This window comes from Thunnus thynnus, chromosome 4 (assembly GCF_963924715.1).
Source record: "Thunnus thynnus chromosome 4, fThuThy2.1, whole genome shotgun sequence".
In the NCBI taxonomy this organism is placed as follows: Eukaryota; Metazoa; Chordata; class Actinopteri; order Scombriformes; family Scombridae; genus Thunnus; species Thunnus thynnus.
The window spans coordinates 28,025,526-28,043,207 of record NC_089520.1 but is presented as its reverse complement, the minus strand read 5'-3'; the positions used below and the strand labels follow the sequence as shown (position 1 = coordinate 28,043,207).

At 39.9% G+C, this 17,682-nt stretch overlaps 1 protein-coding gene and 12 non-coding genes across 14 annotated transcripts in view; 7 read left to right on the top strand and 6 right to left on the bottom strand.

Moving 5' to 3' along the window:
- The first annotated feature begins 190 nt into the window (after positions 1-190).
- The window catches only part of eogt (EGF domain-specific O-linked N-acetylglucosamine (GlcNAc) transferase), a 30,758-nt gene continuing 13,266 nt past the window's right edge, over positions 191-17,682 (top strand). Inside the window, exons 1-11 of one of the 2 annotated variants that reach the window (XM_067588058.1) lie at positions 191-279; positions 1,505-1,757; positions 2,705-2,805; positions 3,088-3,196; positions 3,438-3,532; positions 3,626-3,730; positions 7,556-7,662; positions 9,788-9,891; positions 10,830-10,922; positions 11,204-11,275; positions 12,084-12,170. In XM_067588058.1, coding sequence (XP_067444159.1) covers positions 1,554-1,757; positions 2,705-2,805; positions 3,088-3,196; positions 3,438-3,532; positions 3,626-3,730; positions 7,556-7,662; positions 9,788-9,891; positions 10,830-10,922; positions 11,204-11,275; positions 12,084-12,170 — 1,077 coding nt within the window. In that variant the 5' untranslated portion in view covers positions 191-279; positions 1,505-1,553. Of the gene's footprint in view, positions 280-304; positions 566-1,504; positions 1,758-2,704; positions 2,806-3,087; positions 3,197-3,437; positions 3,533-3,625; positions 3,731-7,555; positions 7,663-9,787; positions 9,892-10,829; positions 10,923-11,203; positions 11,276-12,083; positions 12,171-17,682 lie in introns of those variants that run through there. The other variant, XM_067588059.1, reaches the window with a different exon arrangement.
- Positions 3,834-3,905, bottom strand: trnae-cuc (transfer RNA glutamic acid (anticodon CUC)). Its single transcript has one exon. It is a non-coding gene; the product is annotated as a tRNA-Glu (tRNA).
- trnae-cuc (transfer RNA glutamic acid (anticodon CUC)) lies at positions 4,203-4,274 on the bottom strand. The gene has a single exon. It is a non-coding gene; the product is annotated as a tRNA-Glu (tRNA).
- On the top strand, positions 4,909-4,981 carry trnar-acg (transfer RNA arginine (anticodon ACG)). Its single transcript has one exon. It is a non-coding gene; the product is annotated as a tRNA-Arg (tRNA).
- Positions 5,726-5,798, top strand: trnar-acg (transfer RNA arginine (anticodon ACG)). The gene has a single exon. It is a non-coding gene; the product is annotated as a tRNA-Arg (tRNA).
- On the bottom strand, positions 12,560-12,631 carry trnae-cuc (transfer RNA glutamic acid (anticodon CUC)). The gene has a single exon. It is a non-coding gene; the product is annotated as a tRNA-Glu (tRNA).
- On the top strand, positions 13,154-13,225 carry trnae-cuc (transfer RNA glutamic acid (anticodon CUC)). Its single transcript has one exon. It is a non-coding gene; the product is annotated as a tRNA-Glu (tRNA).
- trnae-cuc (transfer RNA glutamic acid (anticodon CUC)) lies at positions 13,791-13,862 on the bottom strand. The gene has a single exon. It is a non-coding gene; the product is annotated as a tRNA-Glu (tRNA).
- Positions 14,491-14,562, top strand: trnae-cuc (transfer RNA glutamic acid (anticodon CUC)). The gene has a single exon. It is a non-coding gene; the product is annotated as a tRNA-Glu (tRNA).
- Positions 15,128-15,199, bottom strand: trnae-cuc (transfer RNA glutamic acid (anticodon CUC)). The gene has a single exon. It is a non-coding gene; the product is annotated as a tRNA-Glu (tRNA).
- trnae-cuc (transfer RNA glutamic acid (anticodon CUC)) lies at positions 15,828-15,899 on the top strand. The gene has a single exon. It is a non-coding gene; the product is annotated as a tRNA-Glu (tRNA).
- Positions 16,494-16,565, bottom strand: trnae-cuc (transfer RNA glutamic acid (anticodon CUC)). Its single transcript has one exon. It is a non-coding gene; the product is annotated as a tRNA-Glu (tRNA).
- On the top strand, positions 17,194-17,265 carry trnae-cuc (transfer RNA glutamic acid (anticodon CUC)). The gene has a single exon. It is a non-coding gene; the product is annotated as a tRNA-Glu (tRNA).

Genomic DNA, 17,682 nt, shown 5'->3' with positions numbered 1-17,682 from the left:
TTTGTTTTTTTCTTCCTGATAAAGTCTTTGAATCCAGTTTATGATCTAATCAATAAATGATGCATCTTGTATTGATGTTTTAAAGGATTTATAAAGGATTTACTTAAAAGTGATGTATGAAATAGAGCTTGGAGAGCCCAGATGAGTACCAAGTGTGGAACACTGCGCCACCTTGTGGCTGTCGGTATATATTACATGCCGGTATAAGATTTCCGGTGTTATGGCGACCACCGGCAACATCAGCGCTTCAGTCTGGAGACTAGCAGGCTGTGTATCCAGGTAAACTGCCTCCCCCGTAAACTCGTACCAACCTAATTTAGACGACAACTGAAAGCGAGTTTAGTGTCTGCTGCAGGTTTTTGTACCGCGAAAACGGAAAATATTTTTTCCTGTCCAGTTCTTTTGCTGCCACAGCGGTGCAGTTTAATGAGCGTTAAGGGTCTTTGTCAATATAACTAACGTTAACGCTACATGTTAGCCACCACATAAAACATTTCAGACATGAGCCTCCATGAAGTAACGTGAAAAGATTTTTTCATATTTCACCCCCTGTCAAAGGAAAAGAGTAAGTAACGCGTTATTACCTCTAAGTCTCCTCCGTCTGAAGATTTTATCCCGCAGGTCTTCAGAAGTCTCTGTAACGTTATCTTAAAGCAACTGACGCTGTAGGTTAATTGACGCTAGCTAAAAGTTTCATAGCTACATTTAACGCAGCTCATTAGCGAGCTAAAATTTAGTTTGCCTCTTTTCCCAGAGCCTATCTGCAACAAAAAGAAAGTCAAGGGTTTCAGGGGACTTTTGGGTAACTCAGGGCTTTTGAAAAAGAAAAAGAAAAAGAAAAAAAACCCAAACATAAGCAGTTAGCGTTAAACTAATAATTAGCTAAGACTTATACAAAAAATAGACACGTGTTTCCGCATTTAACTTAGTTACTCCCAAAGTATTCAATAGATGAGGTCGCAGTTTTAATGCAGCACCGTTATTTGAAGTCAACTTCATGAGAATATGTGATTAATGACTATCCATACCACCTATTGTTACACAGGTGCGGGGACTTCGGAGCCTTTTTATACAGCACAGTGTGGTAACAGAAATGACACTTAAATATTCACTGAACATTTGGAAGTGAAGAAAGTTCAAAATTATTGTGCTCTTAAGCATCTAACAAGATATCATGGATCATGGAAATATGACAGTCTGTGATTTGTGTTAATACTGGTTAGGCCACCTGGAGCTGCACAGGTCACATCACTGCAAGCCTGTAGTTTTTATGTGGACCTTCAGCCTCAGTTATGATTGCTCGGACAACAGACGGAAAAAGGTTACTAATACTTCCTGCAACAGGACCTTTCCTTATGTGGAACTCGGATCCGCCTGGAGCGAATTTCCCACACACTTGCTTGTGCCCACATGCTTGTATACTGTGGTGTGGCTTTCAACCAAGATTACAGAGTGCAAGTCTGAGTCTGTGTCTCTGTCTCTCCTTTCCTTTTTTCCCCCTCAGAGTTCTGTGAAGAGAGACGGCTATCTCACATGTCTGTGTAATTCTGACTATGCTGCTCTTGGTAGCGCTGGGCATAGTTTTTTCTTCCACTGTGGTCACCACTGAGAGGGCTGAGAAAACCAGCCACAAACCACCAGCATCGCTGCTCAACTACAGCAGGATCTCCCTGCCGCCAGAGCACGTACCCTATTTCCTCTACAACAACAAGAGGGTCGCCAAGCAATGCCGCCTGGACCCACTCTGCCCTTTTAAAGTAAGATATGCACTCTGTCAACTATGCAGTGTGCAAATATTTTCTCAGTGTGCAAAATTTGTTTGACTCTTTAGCTGTGTTGACATTGAGTGAGGAAAAGCTCTTTGGTAAACAAAACAAAGCATTTTGTCAATTAAGTGTTAAGTGCCTAAAGATTTGATTTATGAGTTAGTTGAAAAGTCTTTAGTTGTGGGTAGGGTGGTTTCTTTATGATTTGTCAGAATTGGCAGCACATTATCAAATGCAGATTGCACTCAGTTGCAGTTTGGAAACTATGAAATTTCATGTAGTCAACAGCAAGACACAAAAGATTGTCCCTAGCTTCACAGATGCTCTATAGCCTGCCATATATAGATATATACTGTGTATATATATATATATATATATATATATATATATATATATATATGTATATCTAAAATATCAGAATGTTTTTTGCTCTTGCACTTGTGTGGCTTGTTTGAAAATATACTGGATTTCTTAACTTTGTTGTTGTTGATGTGTTGGATTTACTTTGGAGTAACAATTACAATCACACATATTAGGAAAAAATCATATGTTCAAATCCTTACTATTATTTAAAACTGATGGGATGCATTATTTTGATCTATGTTGTATCTCCATCACCGTTAGTTAGCTTGTTAAAAGGATCAGCAAATATGTTTTTGGTCCAATTTGGCTGTCAGGGCTCATGAAAATAGCTCTGTGTATCCACAAAATCTGCATTTGTTTACTTGTCAGTCAAACTCAAATTGTCAAACCAAACTCCCTACAGTTTTAGCATTCATTGCATGTTACAGTTTTGTTCCTTAGTTTTAATTGAATTTTAATTCCATTACAAAGATCAAAAGAAATGGTACATTTTTACTTGACTCCCCACCCCATTTCTCTCTCTCTCTCTCCCACGCACACACATACTTCTATATTCACCCTTGTTTTCATAACAGGATGCGCTACTGGATTTGTCTGCTTGTTGGGGTTATGAGAAGAACTGTGATCCAGAGAAGCGCTTTAGCTATCCTGTCTGTACCAAAGCTGACTCTGGATGGTACTGCTCCTCACATCACATTCTAACACAGTTTATGTTCTCAGTTTATCCTCCTGAATAATGATATAATGCTTAATGTTGTGCATAATGTTTACATAATTCTTCATTTATCCCTCCATCCATGATGTGTCAATATCACAAATAATTGTAGTCTTTTATTCATTGGTATTTAACTTATTAAACCACAGTTCAAAGTAAAAATGTGCTCATTCATAGCATGCATCATTGATGTACCATTATGGTTTTGGCTTTGCTGATTTGCATAAGTCTCTGCTCTGTTAGGGCTCATTCACTGGAGGCAGCCCAGGAGCTTTTCTGGAAGCAGGCTGATTTCGGCTATGTCAAGGAGCGCCTCACTGAGCTCAAAACACTCTGCAAGGCCAGCAAACCAGTAAGTCCACTCATTTCCTTAGTTCCCATGGGCCTACTGAGTCAACAGGAAGAAACAACAGGTAGAAGCAGACACAGTGTTAAACAAAAGAGTCCACAGACAATGGGCTTGAACATGATTTGTAGTTCAAAAGCAGTATTTTAGAAAGAATATACTACAGACACCATTCTCACAATCTCCAAGGTCCAGTGTTCATTACTATTACTTATACCAAATATTTCAAATCCGAAAATGTTTCCAGGGGGACTCATCATTAAAATGCAGTAGTCACACTCGATTCTGCAAGGCAACTAACCTTTACCTGGACTTGCGGAAACCGCGAAGAGGTCATGAGAGGTCAGTATATTTCAAAGTGACATGTCCATTAAAAAAAGCATCACACCAATACTGATGAGAGTGTCTTGAAACTCACTCGTGATTATGCTGCAGATACAAGGAAGACTTCATCCAGAGGGGTGAGATTGGTGGTCGTTGCAGACTCAACAAGCAAGCACTTGCTACTGAGGGAGAGCACAAGAGCCCCTTGCAATCTTGGTGAGGCAGGACACACACATCCATGCACTCAGCAACCAGTTACTGTGCTTCACCAAATGGTATAATTTGGCATGAGCTTAATTGTTAAGAGGCTAAAAGCACGTTCCCTGACCGGGAATCGAACCCGGGCCGCGGCGGTGAGAGCGCCGAATCCTAACCACTAGACCACCAGGGACTTACAGATAGCGGTCAGAGGACATATTTTTCGAATGTTTGATATGCACCCATAGGTTACCCATGTATAATGTATCTCGCCTAATGGGACTGATTATATAAAACAACGGTTTTATGTGGAGGCACTGTTTGATGAATGACCTGCATTTAAATGTCTGTGCGAATGATGTTGAGAACTGCAACATGTCCCCCAATAAGTATATAAAATGATTTGATTTTAGCTCTGTTTTTAAAAGAATAGTCACCTTTGTTTACTTTTTGATATTATTTTGGTTAGTAAAGAGGCCCAAAAAGTACGTTCCCTGACCGGGAATCGAACCCGGGCCGCGGCGGTGAGAGCGCCGAATCCTAACCACTAGACCACCAGGGAGATGCTATATCCTTTTATAGAACTTTTGGCATGTTTGGCATGTGTGTGGCAGGATGGGACTTAAAGGATGTAGTAACACAGATCATCACTAGGAGGTGCTTTTCTCCCACACCGATAAACTCACTGCACTGTGTTGCCAGAATTATGCTGAATAGGCTTCTGTTGGTATTAATGTCCTGAACAGCCTCCCTGCCTGCCGGGAAAATAAGTATTTGTCATGTTTACTTTGAGTCGGGAAAGCTATTTCTCCATTATAAGCAGAACAGTGGAGCTGAATTCTGAAGGATACAAAACTCACACTAGTGACACTTGCTTTGAGATGGTAGACAGAACTAATGATGTCACTCTTCACCTCACAGCTAAAATTATAGATAAAATGTGACTCATAGACCAGAGCATATAGGTATGTTTTCTTTCATTCAAATAATTCAGTTTAATCTGCTCCACTTAAATATTACAGCATTTCAAGTCGCTCTTGTTGTGATCATATCACTTTTGAAGGTAGTGAAAGACACTGCTCCTTCTCAAAGGGAAGCGCTAAAAGGGAAGGGGGGATGCAAGGATAGTTAGGAATGTGAGGGGGTGGAGTTTGTGCCCCGTGCTTATGTTTTGTGAAAAGCACATGGCTGGTAGTGGGCCAGTGGCGCAATGGATAACGCGTCTGACTACGGATCAGAAGATTCTAGGTTCGACTCCTGGCTGGCTCGATGCTTTTTTTTCTCTCATTTGTGGAGAAAATGATGGTGCAGTAACTACAACAGACTAGAGCAAAGTGAGTGAAGTGGACAACATATGCAAAACTTTTCTCATAATGTGCAATTAAGAATGTTATATTCTAATTATCAAACATGTTCTGTTTCTTGTTGATTAGTAATAGCATTTTGTCAAAAGTTTGTGTAAGATTTTGAGTTGTTAAATTTAAATGTATTGCATTTGCTAAAATTCCACCCTTTTTCAGGTACTTTAAAAGTAATTCCATTACACTGAAGAGACTGAAGCATTGAAATTGGAAAGCCAGCCCCAGCACCCTAGTGTCTTTTGAAGCAAAGAGGCTGGTTCTGTCAGCTTGTATAGTGAATGTTACACCTGTTAGGACATGTCTTCAAATTATGTAGTTTGATGAATTAAATTATGCTACTCACAGCTCTATCCATATTTGAAAAGAAAATGATGGCGTTGGGACTAGCTTTCCTGCTTTTAGGGATGTGTTACAATCAAGTGTTAAAATCCTCAGACATTTTCTGACAGTTTGAAATGAACAATGAAATGCTTCTAAGTGGACTACTGTAGCCACACCTTTTTATTTTCTTAAGTCTCATTGACTATATGGCCCACCCCTTACTGAAATTGTTATAGCAACAGTAGGCTCACCCAAAATATCAGCCAATATCAAGCCCATAGAACTAGCCCTCTCCACGTAATGACCCATGTGAAGCAGGTGTATTGTCAGAGGGCCAGTGGCGCAATGGATAACGCGTCTGACTACGGATCAGAAGATTCTAGGTTCGACTCCTGGCTGGCTCGAGTAATGTTTTTTTCTCATTTGAGGATAGAGGGGTGCTGCAGTGACCACAATAGACTAGAACGATCAAACAATTCAGTCATTCAGGCATGCCTGCAGCATTGAAATGGAAAAGTCTACACTTAACAGGATAATGTCATTTGAATTAAAGGGCCCTGTATTGTCAGCAACCGGCAACTACCAAGGCTTCAGGCTGAAGCCAATGCGGAAGTATCCAGTATCCAGTGCCACCGACGGCTGCTAAATGCTGGCTCCAAAAGATCTGTGGCTCTAATTGACTCCCATTCATAAAGCGTCAACTTATTATTTTGGAAATGCTTGCTCTGTTAATAAGTTTTGAAGACTTATTGTTGCTTTGATGTCTATGGTGTGGTCGTTGATTGATAGCCATGATTGACAGTTCGCTCACCTACTGCTCTCCCCGGCTCTGGGACTCGCACTGGGTTGAACTATTGTTGCAATATTTTGGTGAATTTGATATTACTTGATACCTGTCCTGTTAGCACAATTTAGCTGAAGTAGCAAATGTTAGCCTAAGTGTGCACCAGTTAGTGTTCCCAGTAAGCTAGTGTTAGCTTTGGTCCGAGGTAGTGTTTCCAGAGTGTGAAAGGCAACACCCCCCACTCCTTATTTAGAAGGTCCTGGCTCCAAATGGAAAAGATGGCGCCGATCATAAGCAGCAACTCCGGGCTTCAAACCGGCTCCAATGCAAACCACTACGTGATGTCACACCTCACTACATCCTTCTTTATAAACAGTCTGTGATTGTCAGCCAGTTAGCTTCCTGTATAGTGGATATTGTGTCAGGACACAAATCTTCAAATTAATTTAGTTTGATGAAATTAATGTTACTCCCACTTGGAACCGTGGAAGAACCAATAGGTACACCCAAAATATCATTACTTCTGTCAATATTAACCCTTATAAACTATCCGTCTCCAACTAATGAGCAAGTAAAATGATGTGACTGTGATTTGCCATTGGCGTAATGGATAATGCATCTGACTACAGATGAGAAGATTCTAGGTTTGACTTGTGTTATTTTTTTTCTTTATTTGTGAAGAGATTGGTGCTGCAGTGACTAAAATAGACTAGCGTAGAGAAAGCAAATGAGGTAGTTTATGTAGATTCTCGTGCATAATGTTCACCTAATACAGCAATTCAGAGTTTCACCACTTCCTGTATGGTGAATGCTGTGCCTGCTAGGTCACAAGTCTTCCAATTTGTTTAGTTTGATGAATTTAATCATATTACTTGCACTTTGAACAATATTTGAAGAAGAAAATGATGGAGTTGGGACCAGCTTTCATGGATTTGAAGGATGCATCACAATAGACCTTTTTCACAACACAAATTTTGACTTGTCATAGTAGGAAAAGCACAGGTGTTACTAATAACATTAATAAGTGTCCCAGTAAACCATGACATTGTGACAGTGATCCAGCACGCACAATACCAGGAATCTGAAACCAAAGCAGCAAAATGGAATTCAGGCATCATTCATTTTATCATTTACACCTGTTTTTTTCCTAATGTGACATATCAAAATTCCCTCTGAAAAAGGCCTTTTAACACTTTGTAATGAACAATAAATGCCTCAAGTTGGCAATTACATATTCTCAGAGTCCAAAAAAACTCACCACTACCTGAATTTAACTGTTGAATGAAAGCACCAATAGGTCTCATCCAAGATATCATCACATTATCAATCAAGATCAGACCTAATGAACTATCACTCTCCCACTGATGATTTTTGTAGGTATGCAGAGCTCCAGACATACACAGAGCTGGACTTTCATCCCATACAGGATGGACACTGTGACATCATCATCGAAAAACCTACTGTTTTCATGAAACTGGATGCTGGTAAGCAACAGAGATACATGTGTCTCAGTTGAAACCCCTGCAATCTCAACAAGTAGCCCAAACCTTTATCCTCATTACCTTAATAAATGAACACTATATTTGCAGCTTTTACAAGTGTTCACGTTTAACTTGTTTGAGGCTAAACACTACATTACTGTAAACATAGTTCCTGCAACCTATCTATTCCACCAGAAGGGATACCTTTTAAAAAGTTGGAAAGTTGCTAGATCGAGAGTGTATCGAGAGTGTGATTACTTGGCCTCCGGTATTGCTGTTTGAACTAGGGGTGGGCGATATATCGAGTATACTCGATGTATCGCGGCTTGTTCTACGTGGATTGTAGTAAGTGACTATATCACGAACACTGATCCCAAATTGCCACATATTTTTTTTAGCTGCCCACATGAGACTCGTTTTGACGTTTTGTTTCTCTTGCTCTCTCCTTTGACTCTCTCTCTCTCTCTCACAGACACACACACAAAAAAACCCCCTCACATATCTATGTCAGACACACTCGCCCGCCCATCCAGACCACTCTCCTGGGCGAGTGTGTGCGATATATGTAGGTGAGTCGTGTGTTTTTGACAGGTGACGGTTTAACTTTCCTCTAACCGCTAACTGTTGTTGTTTTTGACAGCAGCTACATCAACGCTTCTGGCCCGAGACAAGCTGTTATAAGAGTACTTTATTTAATTTTATTGTAACACCAGTTTATTTAGTGGTGTACTATTTTAGTAGTTTAAAATAGTTTAGAGATTTCAAAATATCGGATATATATTGTGTATTATGACATAGCCTAAAAAATATTGCAATATTATTTATAGGCCATATTGCCCAGCTCTGGCTTCAACGCATAGAAAAATTAATACTGTTGATGTGAGTTGTGAATGAATACACATACAGCATGAAAGAAACCAACATTCTATTATGCACAGCTGTTAAGCACTGCAAGTGAATCTTTTCTCATTTCAAGTATAATGAAGGCCCCATTTAAAAATAAAATACATAAGAGAGCTTTTGAAAAAACATGCATCCTAAAATAATGTGGATCGATCATATTGGGCTATAAGATCGTATATTTTCTGTGGCTGCAGTTCGAATCATTTGAGTTGGTATGTTTGCTCAAAAGATTTGTGCTTGTATGAGACACACTGGTTTTGAACTGCCCGTGGGAAGTAGACTAAGAGTCTGTCTATTCTTGATTAAAAGCTCTATTTTCGCTGTCTACTTTTCATTTTTTAGAGCATGCCATGTTAAAAATGTTCTCCTTGCTCCACCACACTCTCTCTCTCTCTCTCTCTCTCTCTCTCTCTCTCTCTCCCTCTCTCTCTCTCTTTCACTCGTGTGTGCTCCTCAGCTGCTGTGCTTGAAACAAAGCATTCACACATGAGAAAAAAACAACACAGATTTGTCCTCTTGTTCTTTGTATTTACTGCTTCATTAGTTGGATGTAATAAACTGAATGAATGAAAAGAAACACAGAGGGGGAAAATGAAACAGAAACTAAGAGCGTCTGCCTCCACAGTAAATCGCCCGTTGAGTTGTTTATTTGTGCTTTAGAACGTAACTGCTGTGAAACAATCAGAAAATAACGTTGTATTTCTGTCATTCACAGACTTTCTCTCTCACAGAGAAAGCTTTCCACTGTTGTTTCTCCTCACCAGTGCTGTCTCTCTGTCGCTCACTCGTGCTCTCATCTTGCTTGCCCTCTCTCTCTCTTTTTTTCTCGTCTTTCTTAAAATGAGTCGGGAAGCTGACAAGTTTGTGCTCATGACTTGCAGTCACAGAGCCCAGAAGGCCCACCCTGCTACTGCAGAGCGGAATGCCTCACTGTTCGCTTGTTTATTCAAAATTTATTGATATTGAACATGTGTGTGTCCAAATTGCACCAAATTCGACACTGCACTTCCTTAGGTCCTCAGCATTACAGATGCCAAGTATGAAGTTGATATGATGAACGGTTGTCAAGATACGTGAAGGACACACATACATACAGAGATTCCTTCCTTTATAGTGAGATTCTTTTATATTGCAGTCTCAAGACAGTCTGATGTTCATAGTTCACGTATTTTACAATTTCAGTTGTGACATTATTAGAATAATAATTGTGTGTTTTGTTCAACAGGTGTGAACATGTACCACCATTTCTGTGACTTTGTCAACCTCTACATCTCCCAACACATTAACAACTCCTTCAGCTCAGATATCAACATTATCATGTGGGACACGGTGGGTACATGATACCTCCCACTAGAGTTGTTGGGGGAAGGGTAGAAATCAATTATCCCTAATGTGTTGTTTATTTAAAGGGGACATATTATGCACATTTACCGATCTATATTTTTGATCCGGGGCTCTACTGGAATATTTTACATGATTTACAGTGAAAAAAATCTCAAAAAATATATTCACTGACCCTTTACGCAGCCCTTTAGTTCAGCCTCTATCTGAAACATGCTGATTTAGCTCCTGTCTCTCTCCTCCTCTTCTAGAAATTTTATAAATAAATAAATACACATTTATTAAACAACTTGTCAGACTGATGCTGATTTTTTCTACTATCTGTTGAGATGAAAGACCATTATGGGTGAGACCAAGACAGAAACAAGACCCTAACCCTAAACTTAAAAGAAAATTTGTGAACAGTGTCCCAAACCTGAGATATGACCCATATATGCCAGCCCAGCTTTAAAACCAGACAGTAGTTTTTCCACAGTGTGTATACTAGAGTCAGTTAGAGTTGTTTTCATTGAACAAGTCAGTGGTGCCCATGCCTGATGAAGACATAAAGAGGAAGCACCAGTTGAAAAACAGAATATTTACAGAGAGCCTTTTCCGGCCCATTGTTCCCTCCACTGTGCACAGAAGTGAAGAGGAAAAAGGAAAGAGAGGGGAGGGAGAGAAAAACTGAATGAGAAGGAAAACAGTGACCTTTCTTCAGAAACTGCACACTGCAGTCCAAACGGGGGCAAACTGTCAGATAATAGTATGATAACAGATAAAACCAAAACTTAAGAAAAATACAGCCATACCCAACAGAGTTTGAAAATAGATGACAGACTCTGGCAGTGCTAAAGGCTGTAGCTGATTTTGATTTTATTGCTTTTTTCATTTCAGTGTGAACATTAATCAACATTTATTCTTTTCTTCTTTACGTCTTTTACTAGAGTTTTTATGGTTATGGAGATCTGTTCAGTGAAACATGGAAGGCCTTCTCAGATTATGACATCATCCACCTGAAGACCTATGACTCTAAAAGGGTAGGTACAACTTAACCTCATCACCAGGTGTTGAACTGATCACTTACTCAAGTATTCTTGTTTAGAAGTGACAAAGAAATTAGCTGTGTATTAATGGCAGTCGATCAGTCAATAAAAGCTTTTACAGTTTTGTTGTAGACTGGGACTGGGTTGATTTTTCCCATGAGAAATGACACCACACATAAACTACATCCACAAACTGATGTCTGTGCTGTGCTGTGCTGTGCTGTACACTGCTTATATAGCAATTTATTTATTAACCTATTCACACTTGTCCATAGGTGTGTTTCAAAGATGCCTTCTTCTCCCTCCTCCCAAGAATGAGATATGGCCTCTTTTACAACACGCCTCTCGTAAGTTATTTGTCATGTGTATGTGTATCTGTGTGTAGCTGCAAATCATTACTTAACAGTTCTATATTTGCTTTTAACAAATTGAACAAAGTGTCCCATACTTTCAGTGTTGGCTTATTCGTGTCTTATGATTTTATCTCACATTTTGTGATGGCTTTTTTTGGCATTCATTGATGTTTCCTCCCCACACACACACACACACACACTAATATCCGGTTTAGTCATAAACATGCAGTTCAGGTCAAATATTTATGTGATGTATTCAACAGCTCAGCAAGTGCTTATGTTATTTAAATGATAATTTCAAGGAGATTACTATAAAGATGATACCATGTAAATGTGCGTTGTCCTGTGGTTCTAGCCTTGAGGTGTGAAATATTGATAGGTCAGCCTCAAGCCGATGCTTTTGATTGCCCCTGCGGCACATGTCATGTTTATATTCATGTGCTCTTATTTACATCTGCTTTGCAGCAGAGTATACGAGAGATTCCGAAATTTGAGAAATGCTGAGGCTCATATGATATTTATCCCAGAGAGACTAGGAAATTAGTTTACAATTGCCAGATTCTCAGTTTTTCATCACAACCCAGTACATTGCACTAATGTGGCAAGATTCAATTCGCTTTCACTTCATTTCAAATCAGTGAGTAGATTTATAAAAGTATATTTATTGTTTTCATATTTCCATACACAAAGTATAACAAAATAGTTATTTTGGTACAATGTTTTCAATAGAATGGGTGAAAAATAAATTGAATTGTGCATGTGTGTATTATTGTGTATTATTTCTGTTGTATGTTGATGGCAGATCTCGGATTGCTACAGCGAAGGGATGTTTCGGGCGTTCTCTCAACATGTCCTACATCGGCTGAACATCCCGCAGAATAGACCCAAGGTAGGAGGAACGTCTTGTAGAAATCACTGATTGACATCTGATAATAATATAGCGTTCTTGATTAATCTCATGGTAATTTTTGAGGCTGCAGGTTGAGGTGTTATGCAAGTATCTTGTTTAGTATGTTTCTGTCAATGTTGGTGTCAATTCTCCTCTTTGCCAAAGCAGTTTTCTTGTTGTTGGTGTATGTTTCATGAATTATGATATTCCCAAGCAGCCATACAATGAACAATCAGTCATAAGTGGCATGGACATGTATCTAAGTGTGAGTCATGGAAGGTTGTGGTACACAGACTGAAACAAGCCTGAAGTGATTATATCTGCTATCAAGCAGCTGATCATCATTTACCTTCATAGACTCCCAGTTTACAGTATACATAAAGTGAGCGTTCCCTGACCGGGAATCGAACCCGGGCCGCGGCGGTGAGAGCGCCGAATCCTAACCACTAGACCACCAGGGAACTTGTTAGCTGTGTGAGAATGTAAACAGAACACCAACGTATGCAGGAATGCATGTTTGGGTGACGGATAAACAGGTCACCCATATGTATTAAATGGAAGACATAGAAAAAATAGTGGGAACACAAACACTCATTCACCTTTTTGTGAATTTGTATAAATTGACTATCACTGACAACCTTTCCAAGGCATAATCTTAACCCTCTGCATAGTAAACATTGGGATAAGCTCTGGTACTGGTCTGAACTGGAGTAAGTACATATGTGTAATGAATAAATGAATAATTCTGTATATGATAATAATATTGCTTTTATCCAGAGCAAAATATGTCAGCTACTGGCCAGTTTGCGATGAAGAGAAGAAATCACAGGATTGGAAAATGGTCTGCAGAAACATTAAGTGTATGCTCTCCTGGTCAATTAGCTTAAACATGTAAAACTACTGGTATGGTTCCTTCACAAATGTTCACCCATGAATGGCCATGCTGCTTTCAGGCAGAAGGTGGTTTATTTTTTTCATGTGGGTCCCTGGTGGTCTAGTGGTTAGGATTCGGCGCTCTCACCGCCGTGGCCCGGGTTCGATTCCCGGTCAGGGAACTTTTCATCATGATTGTTTCCAGTCTTTGTAAATGTTCTGCAGTACTCTTGTCAATAATGCATCATTGTCAAGTAGGGGTGTTTTGTTTCTGCTATCAGCATTTGTTGAATATCCTGGCTCTCCTGTCCTTGCATGATGCCTTTCTGTCTCTTGTCTAGCACTCGGCACATTCCTGTCATAATGTATGTATACATTCAAATGGCAAAGACATGATGCATGTACATCACCTGCCGTTTTCTCAGCCCTCACCAAAACACACAAAAAGGAAGGTTATGATTTAACTCTTGTTGTTGTTAGTATGTTTCTGTCAGTGATGGTTGCAACTTCTCCTCTTTTCCAAAGGAGTTTCCTTGTTGTTGGTGTATGTTTTATGATATTCCCAAACATAACCAGCCACACCATTAAGATCAGTCATAAGTGACATGGACATGTATCTAAGTGTGAGTCATGGAAGGTTGTGGTACACAGACTGAAACAAGCCTGAAGTGATTATATCTGCTATCAAGCAGCTGATCATCATTCACCTTCATAGACTCCCAGTTTGCGGTATACATAAAGTGTGCGTTCCCTGACCGGGAATCGAACCCGGGCCGCGGCGGTGAGAGCGCCGAATCCTAACCACTAGACCACCAGGGAGCTTGTGAGGGGTGTGAGAATGTAAACAGTACACCAATGTATGCAGGAATGCATGTTTGGGTGACGGATAAACAGGTCACCCATATGTATTAAATGGAAGACATAGAAAAGGTAGTGGGAACACAAACACTCATCACTGCTAACAATCATTAATCCTGGTTTAGTTTATTCATTCTTTATCAGTATAATCATCACAACAATACTAACCAACAGCAACAACAGTGTAAGAAATAAGAAAAACATTTTTTTTGTGAATTTGTATAAATTGACCATCACTGACAACCTTTCCAAGGCCTCATCTTAACCCTCTGCATAGTAAACATTGGAATAAGCTCTGGCACTGGTCTGAACTGGAGTAAGTACATATGTGTAATGAATGAATGAATAATTCTATATATGATAATAATATTGCTTTTATCCAGAGCAAAATATGTCAGCTACTGGCCAGTTTGCGATGAAGAGAAGAAATCACAGGATTGGAAAATGGTCTGCAGAAACATTAAGTGTATGCTCTCCTGGTCAATTAGCTTAAACATGTAAAACTACTGGTATGGTTCCTTCACAAATGTTCACCCATGAATGGCCATGCTGCTTTCAGGCAGAAGGTGGTTTATTTTGTTCATGTGGGTCCCTGGTGGTCTAGTGGTTAGGATTCGGCGCTCTCACCGCCGCGGCCCGGGTTCGATTCCCGGTCAGGGAACTTTTCATCATGATTGTTTCCAGTCTTTGTAAATGTTCTGCAGTGCTCTTGTCAATAATGCATCATTGTCAAGTAGGGGTGTTTTGTTTCTGCTATCAGCATTTGTTGAATATCCTGGCTCTCCTGTCCTTGCATGATGCCTCTCTGTCTCTTGTCTAGCACTCGGCACATTCCTGTCATAATGTATGTATACATTCAAATGGCAAAGACATGATGCATGTACATCACCTGCCGTTTTCTCAGCCCTCACCAAAACACACGAAAAGGAAGGTTATGATTTAACTCTTGTTGTTGTTAGTATGTTTCTGTCAGTGATGGTTGCAACTTCTCCTCTTTTCCAAAGGAGTTTCCTTGTTGTTGGTGTATGTTTTATGATATTCCCGAACATAACCAGCCACACCATTAAGATCAGTCATAAGTGACATGGACATGTATCTAAGTGTGAGTCATGGAAGGTTGTGGTACACAGACTGAAACAAGCCTGAAGTGATTATATCTGCTATCAAGCAGCTGATCATCGTTTACCTTCATAGACTCCCAGTTTGCGGTATACATAAAGTGTGCGTTCCCTGACCGGGAATCGAACCCGGGCCGCGGCGGTGAGAGCGCCGAATCCTAACCACTAGACCACCAGGGAGCTTGTGAGGGGTGTGAGAATGTAAACAGTACACCAATGTATGCAGGAATGCATGTTTGGGTGACGGATAAACAGGTCACCCATATGTATTAAATGGAAGACATAGAAAAAGTAGTGGGAACACAAACACTCATCACTGCTAACAATCATTAATCCTGGTTTAGTTTATTCATTCTTTATCAGTATAATCATCACAACAATACTAACCAACAGCAACAACAGTGTAAGAAATAAGAAAAACATTTTTTTTGTGAATTTGTATAAATTGACCATCACTGACAACCTTTCCAAGGCATCATCTTAACCCTCTGCATAGTAAACATTGGAATAAGCTCTGGCACTGGTCTGAACTGGAGTAAGTACATATGTGTAATGAATGAATGAATAATTCTATATATGATAATAATATTGCTTTTATCCAGAGCAAAATATGTCAGCTACTGGCCAGTTTGCGATGAAGAGAAGAAATCACAGGATTGGAAAATGGTCTGCAGAAACATTAAGTGTATGCTCTCCTGGTCAATTAGCTTAAACATGTAAAACTACTGGTATGGTTCCTTCACAAATGTTCACCCATGAATGGCCATGCTGCTTTCAGGCAGAAGGTGGTTTATTTTGTTCATGTGGGTCCCTGGTGGTCTAGTGGTTAGGATTCGGCGCTCTCACCGCCGCGGCCCGGGTTCGATTCCCGATCAGGGAACTTTTCATCATGATTGTTTCCAGTCTTTGTAAATATTCTGCAGTACTCTTGTCAATAATGCATCATTGTCAAGTAGGGGTGTTTTGATGAATTTCATCATTGTTTCTGCTATCAGCATTTGTTGAATATCCTGGCTCTCCTGTCCTTGCATGATGCCTTTCTGTCTCTTGTCTAGCACTTTGTGTTGGCACATTCCTGTCATAATGTATGTATACATTCAAATGGCAAAGACATGATGCATGTACATCACCTGCTGTTTTCTCAGCCCTCACCAAAACACACAAAAAGGAAGGTTATGATTTAACTCTTGTTGTTGTTAGTATGTTTCTGTCAGTGATGGTTGCAACTTCTCCTCTTTGCCAAAGGAGTTTCCTTGTTGTTGGTGTATGTTTTATGATTTATGATATTCCCAACCATAACCAGCCACACCATTAACATCAGTCATAAGTGGCATGGACATGTATCTAAGTGTGAGTCATGGAAGGTTGTGGTACACAGACTGAAACAAGCCTGAAGTGATTATATCTGCTATCAAGCAGCTGATCATCGTTTACCTTCATAGACTCCCAGTTTGCAGTATACATAAAGTGTGCGTTCCCTGACCGGGAATCGAACCCGGGCCGCGGCGGTGAGAGCGCCGAATCCTAACCACTAGACCACCAGGGAGCTTGTTAGCTGTGTGAGAATGTAAACAGTACACCAATGTATGCAGGAATGCATGTTTGGGTGACGGATAAACAGGTCACCCATATGTATTAAATGGAAGACATAGAGAAAGTAGTGGGAACACAAACACTCATCACTGCTAACAATCATTAATCCTGGTTTAGTTTATTCATTCTTTATCAGTTTAATCATCACAACAATACTAACCAACAGCAACAACAGTGTAAGAAATAAAAAACAACAACATTTTTTTGTGAATTTGTATAAATTGACCATCACTGACAACCTTTCCAAGGCATCATCTTAACCCTCTGCATAGTAAACATTGGGATAAGCTCTGGCACTGGTCTGAACTGGAGTAAGTACATATGTGTAATGAATGAATGAATAATTCTGTATATGATAATAATATTGCTTTTATCCAGAGCAAAATATGTCAGCTACTGGCTAGTTTGCGATGAAGGGAAGAAATCACAGGATTGGAAAATGGTCTGCAGAAACATTAATTGTATGCTCTCCTGGTCAATTAGCTTAAACATGTAAAACTACTGGTATGGTTCCTTCACAGTTCACCCATGAATGGCCATGCTGCTTTCAGGCAGAAGGTGGTTAATTTTGTTCATGTGGGTCCCTGGTGGTCTAGTGGTTAGGATTCGGCGCTCTCACCGCCGCGGCCCGGGTTCGATTCCCGGTCAGGGAACTTTTCATCATGATTGTTTCCAGTCTTTGTAAATGTTCTGCAGTACTCTTGTCAATAATGCATCATTGTCAAGTATGGGTGTTTTGTTTCTGCTATCAGCATTTGTTGAATATCCTGGCTCTCCTGTCCTTGCATGATGCCTTTCTGTCTCTTGTCTAGCACTTTGTGTTGGCACATTCCTGTCATAATGTATGTATACATTCAAATGGCAAAGACATGATGCATGTACATCACCTGCCGTTTTCTCAGCCCTCACCAAAACACACAAAAAGGAAGGTTATGATTTAACTCTTGTTGTTGTTAGTATGTTTCTGTCAGTGTTGGTTGCAACTTCTCCTCTTTTCCAAAGGAGTTTCCTTGTTGTTGGTGTATGTTTTATGATATTCCCAAACATAACCAGCCACACCATTAACATCA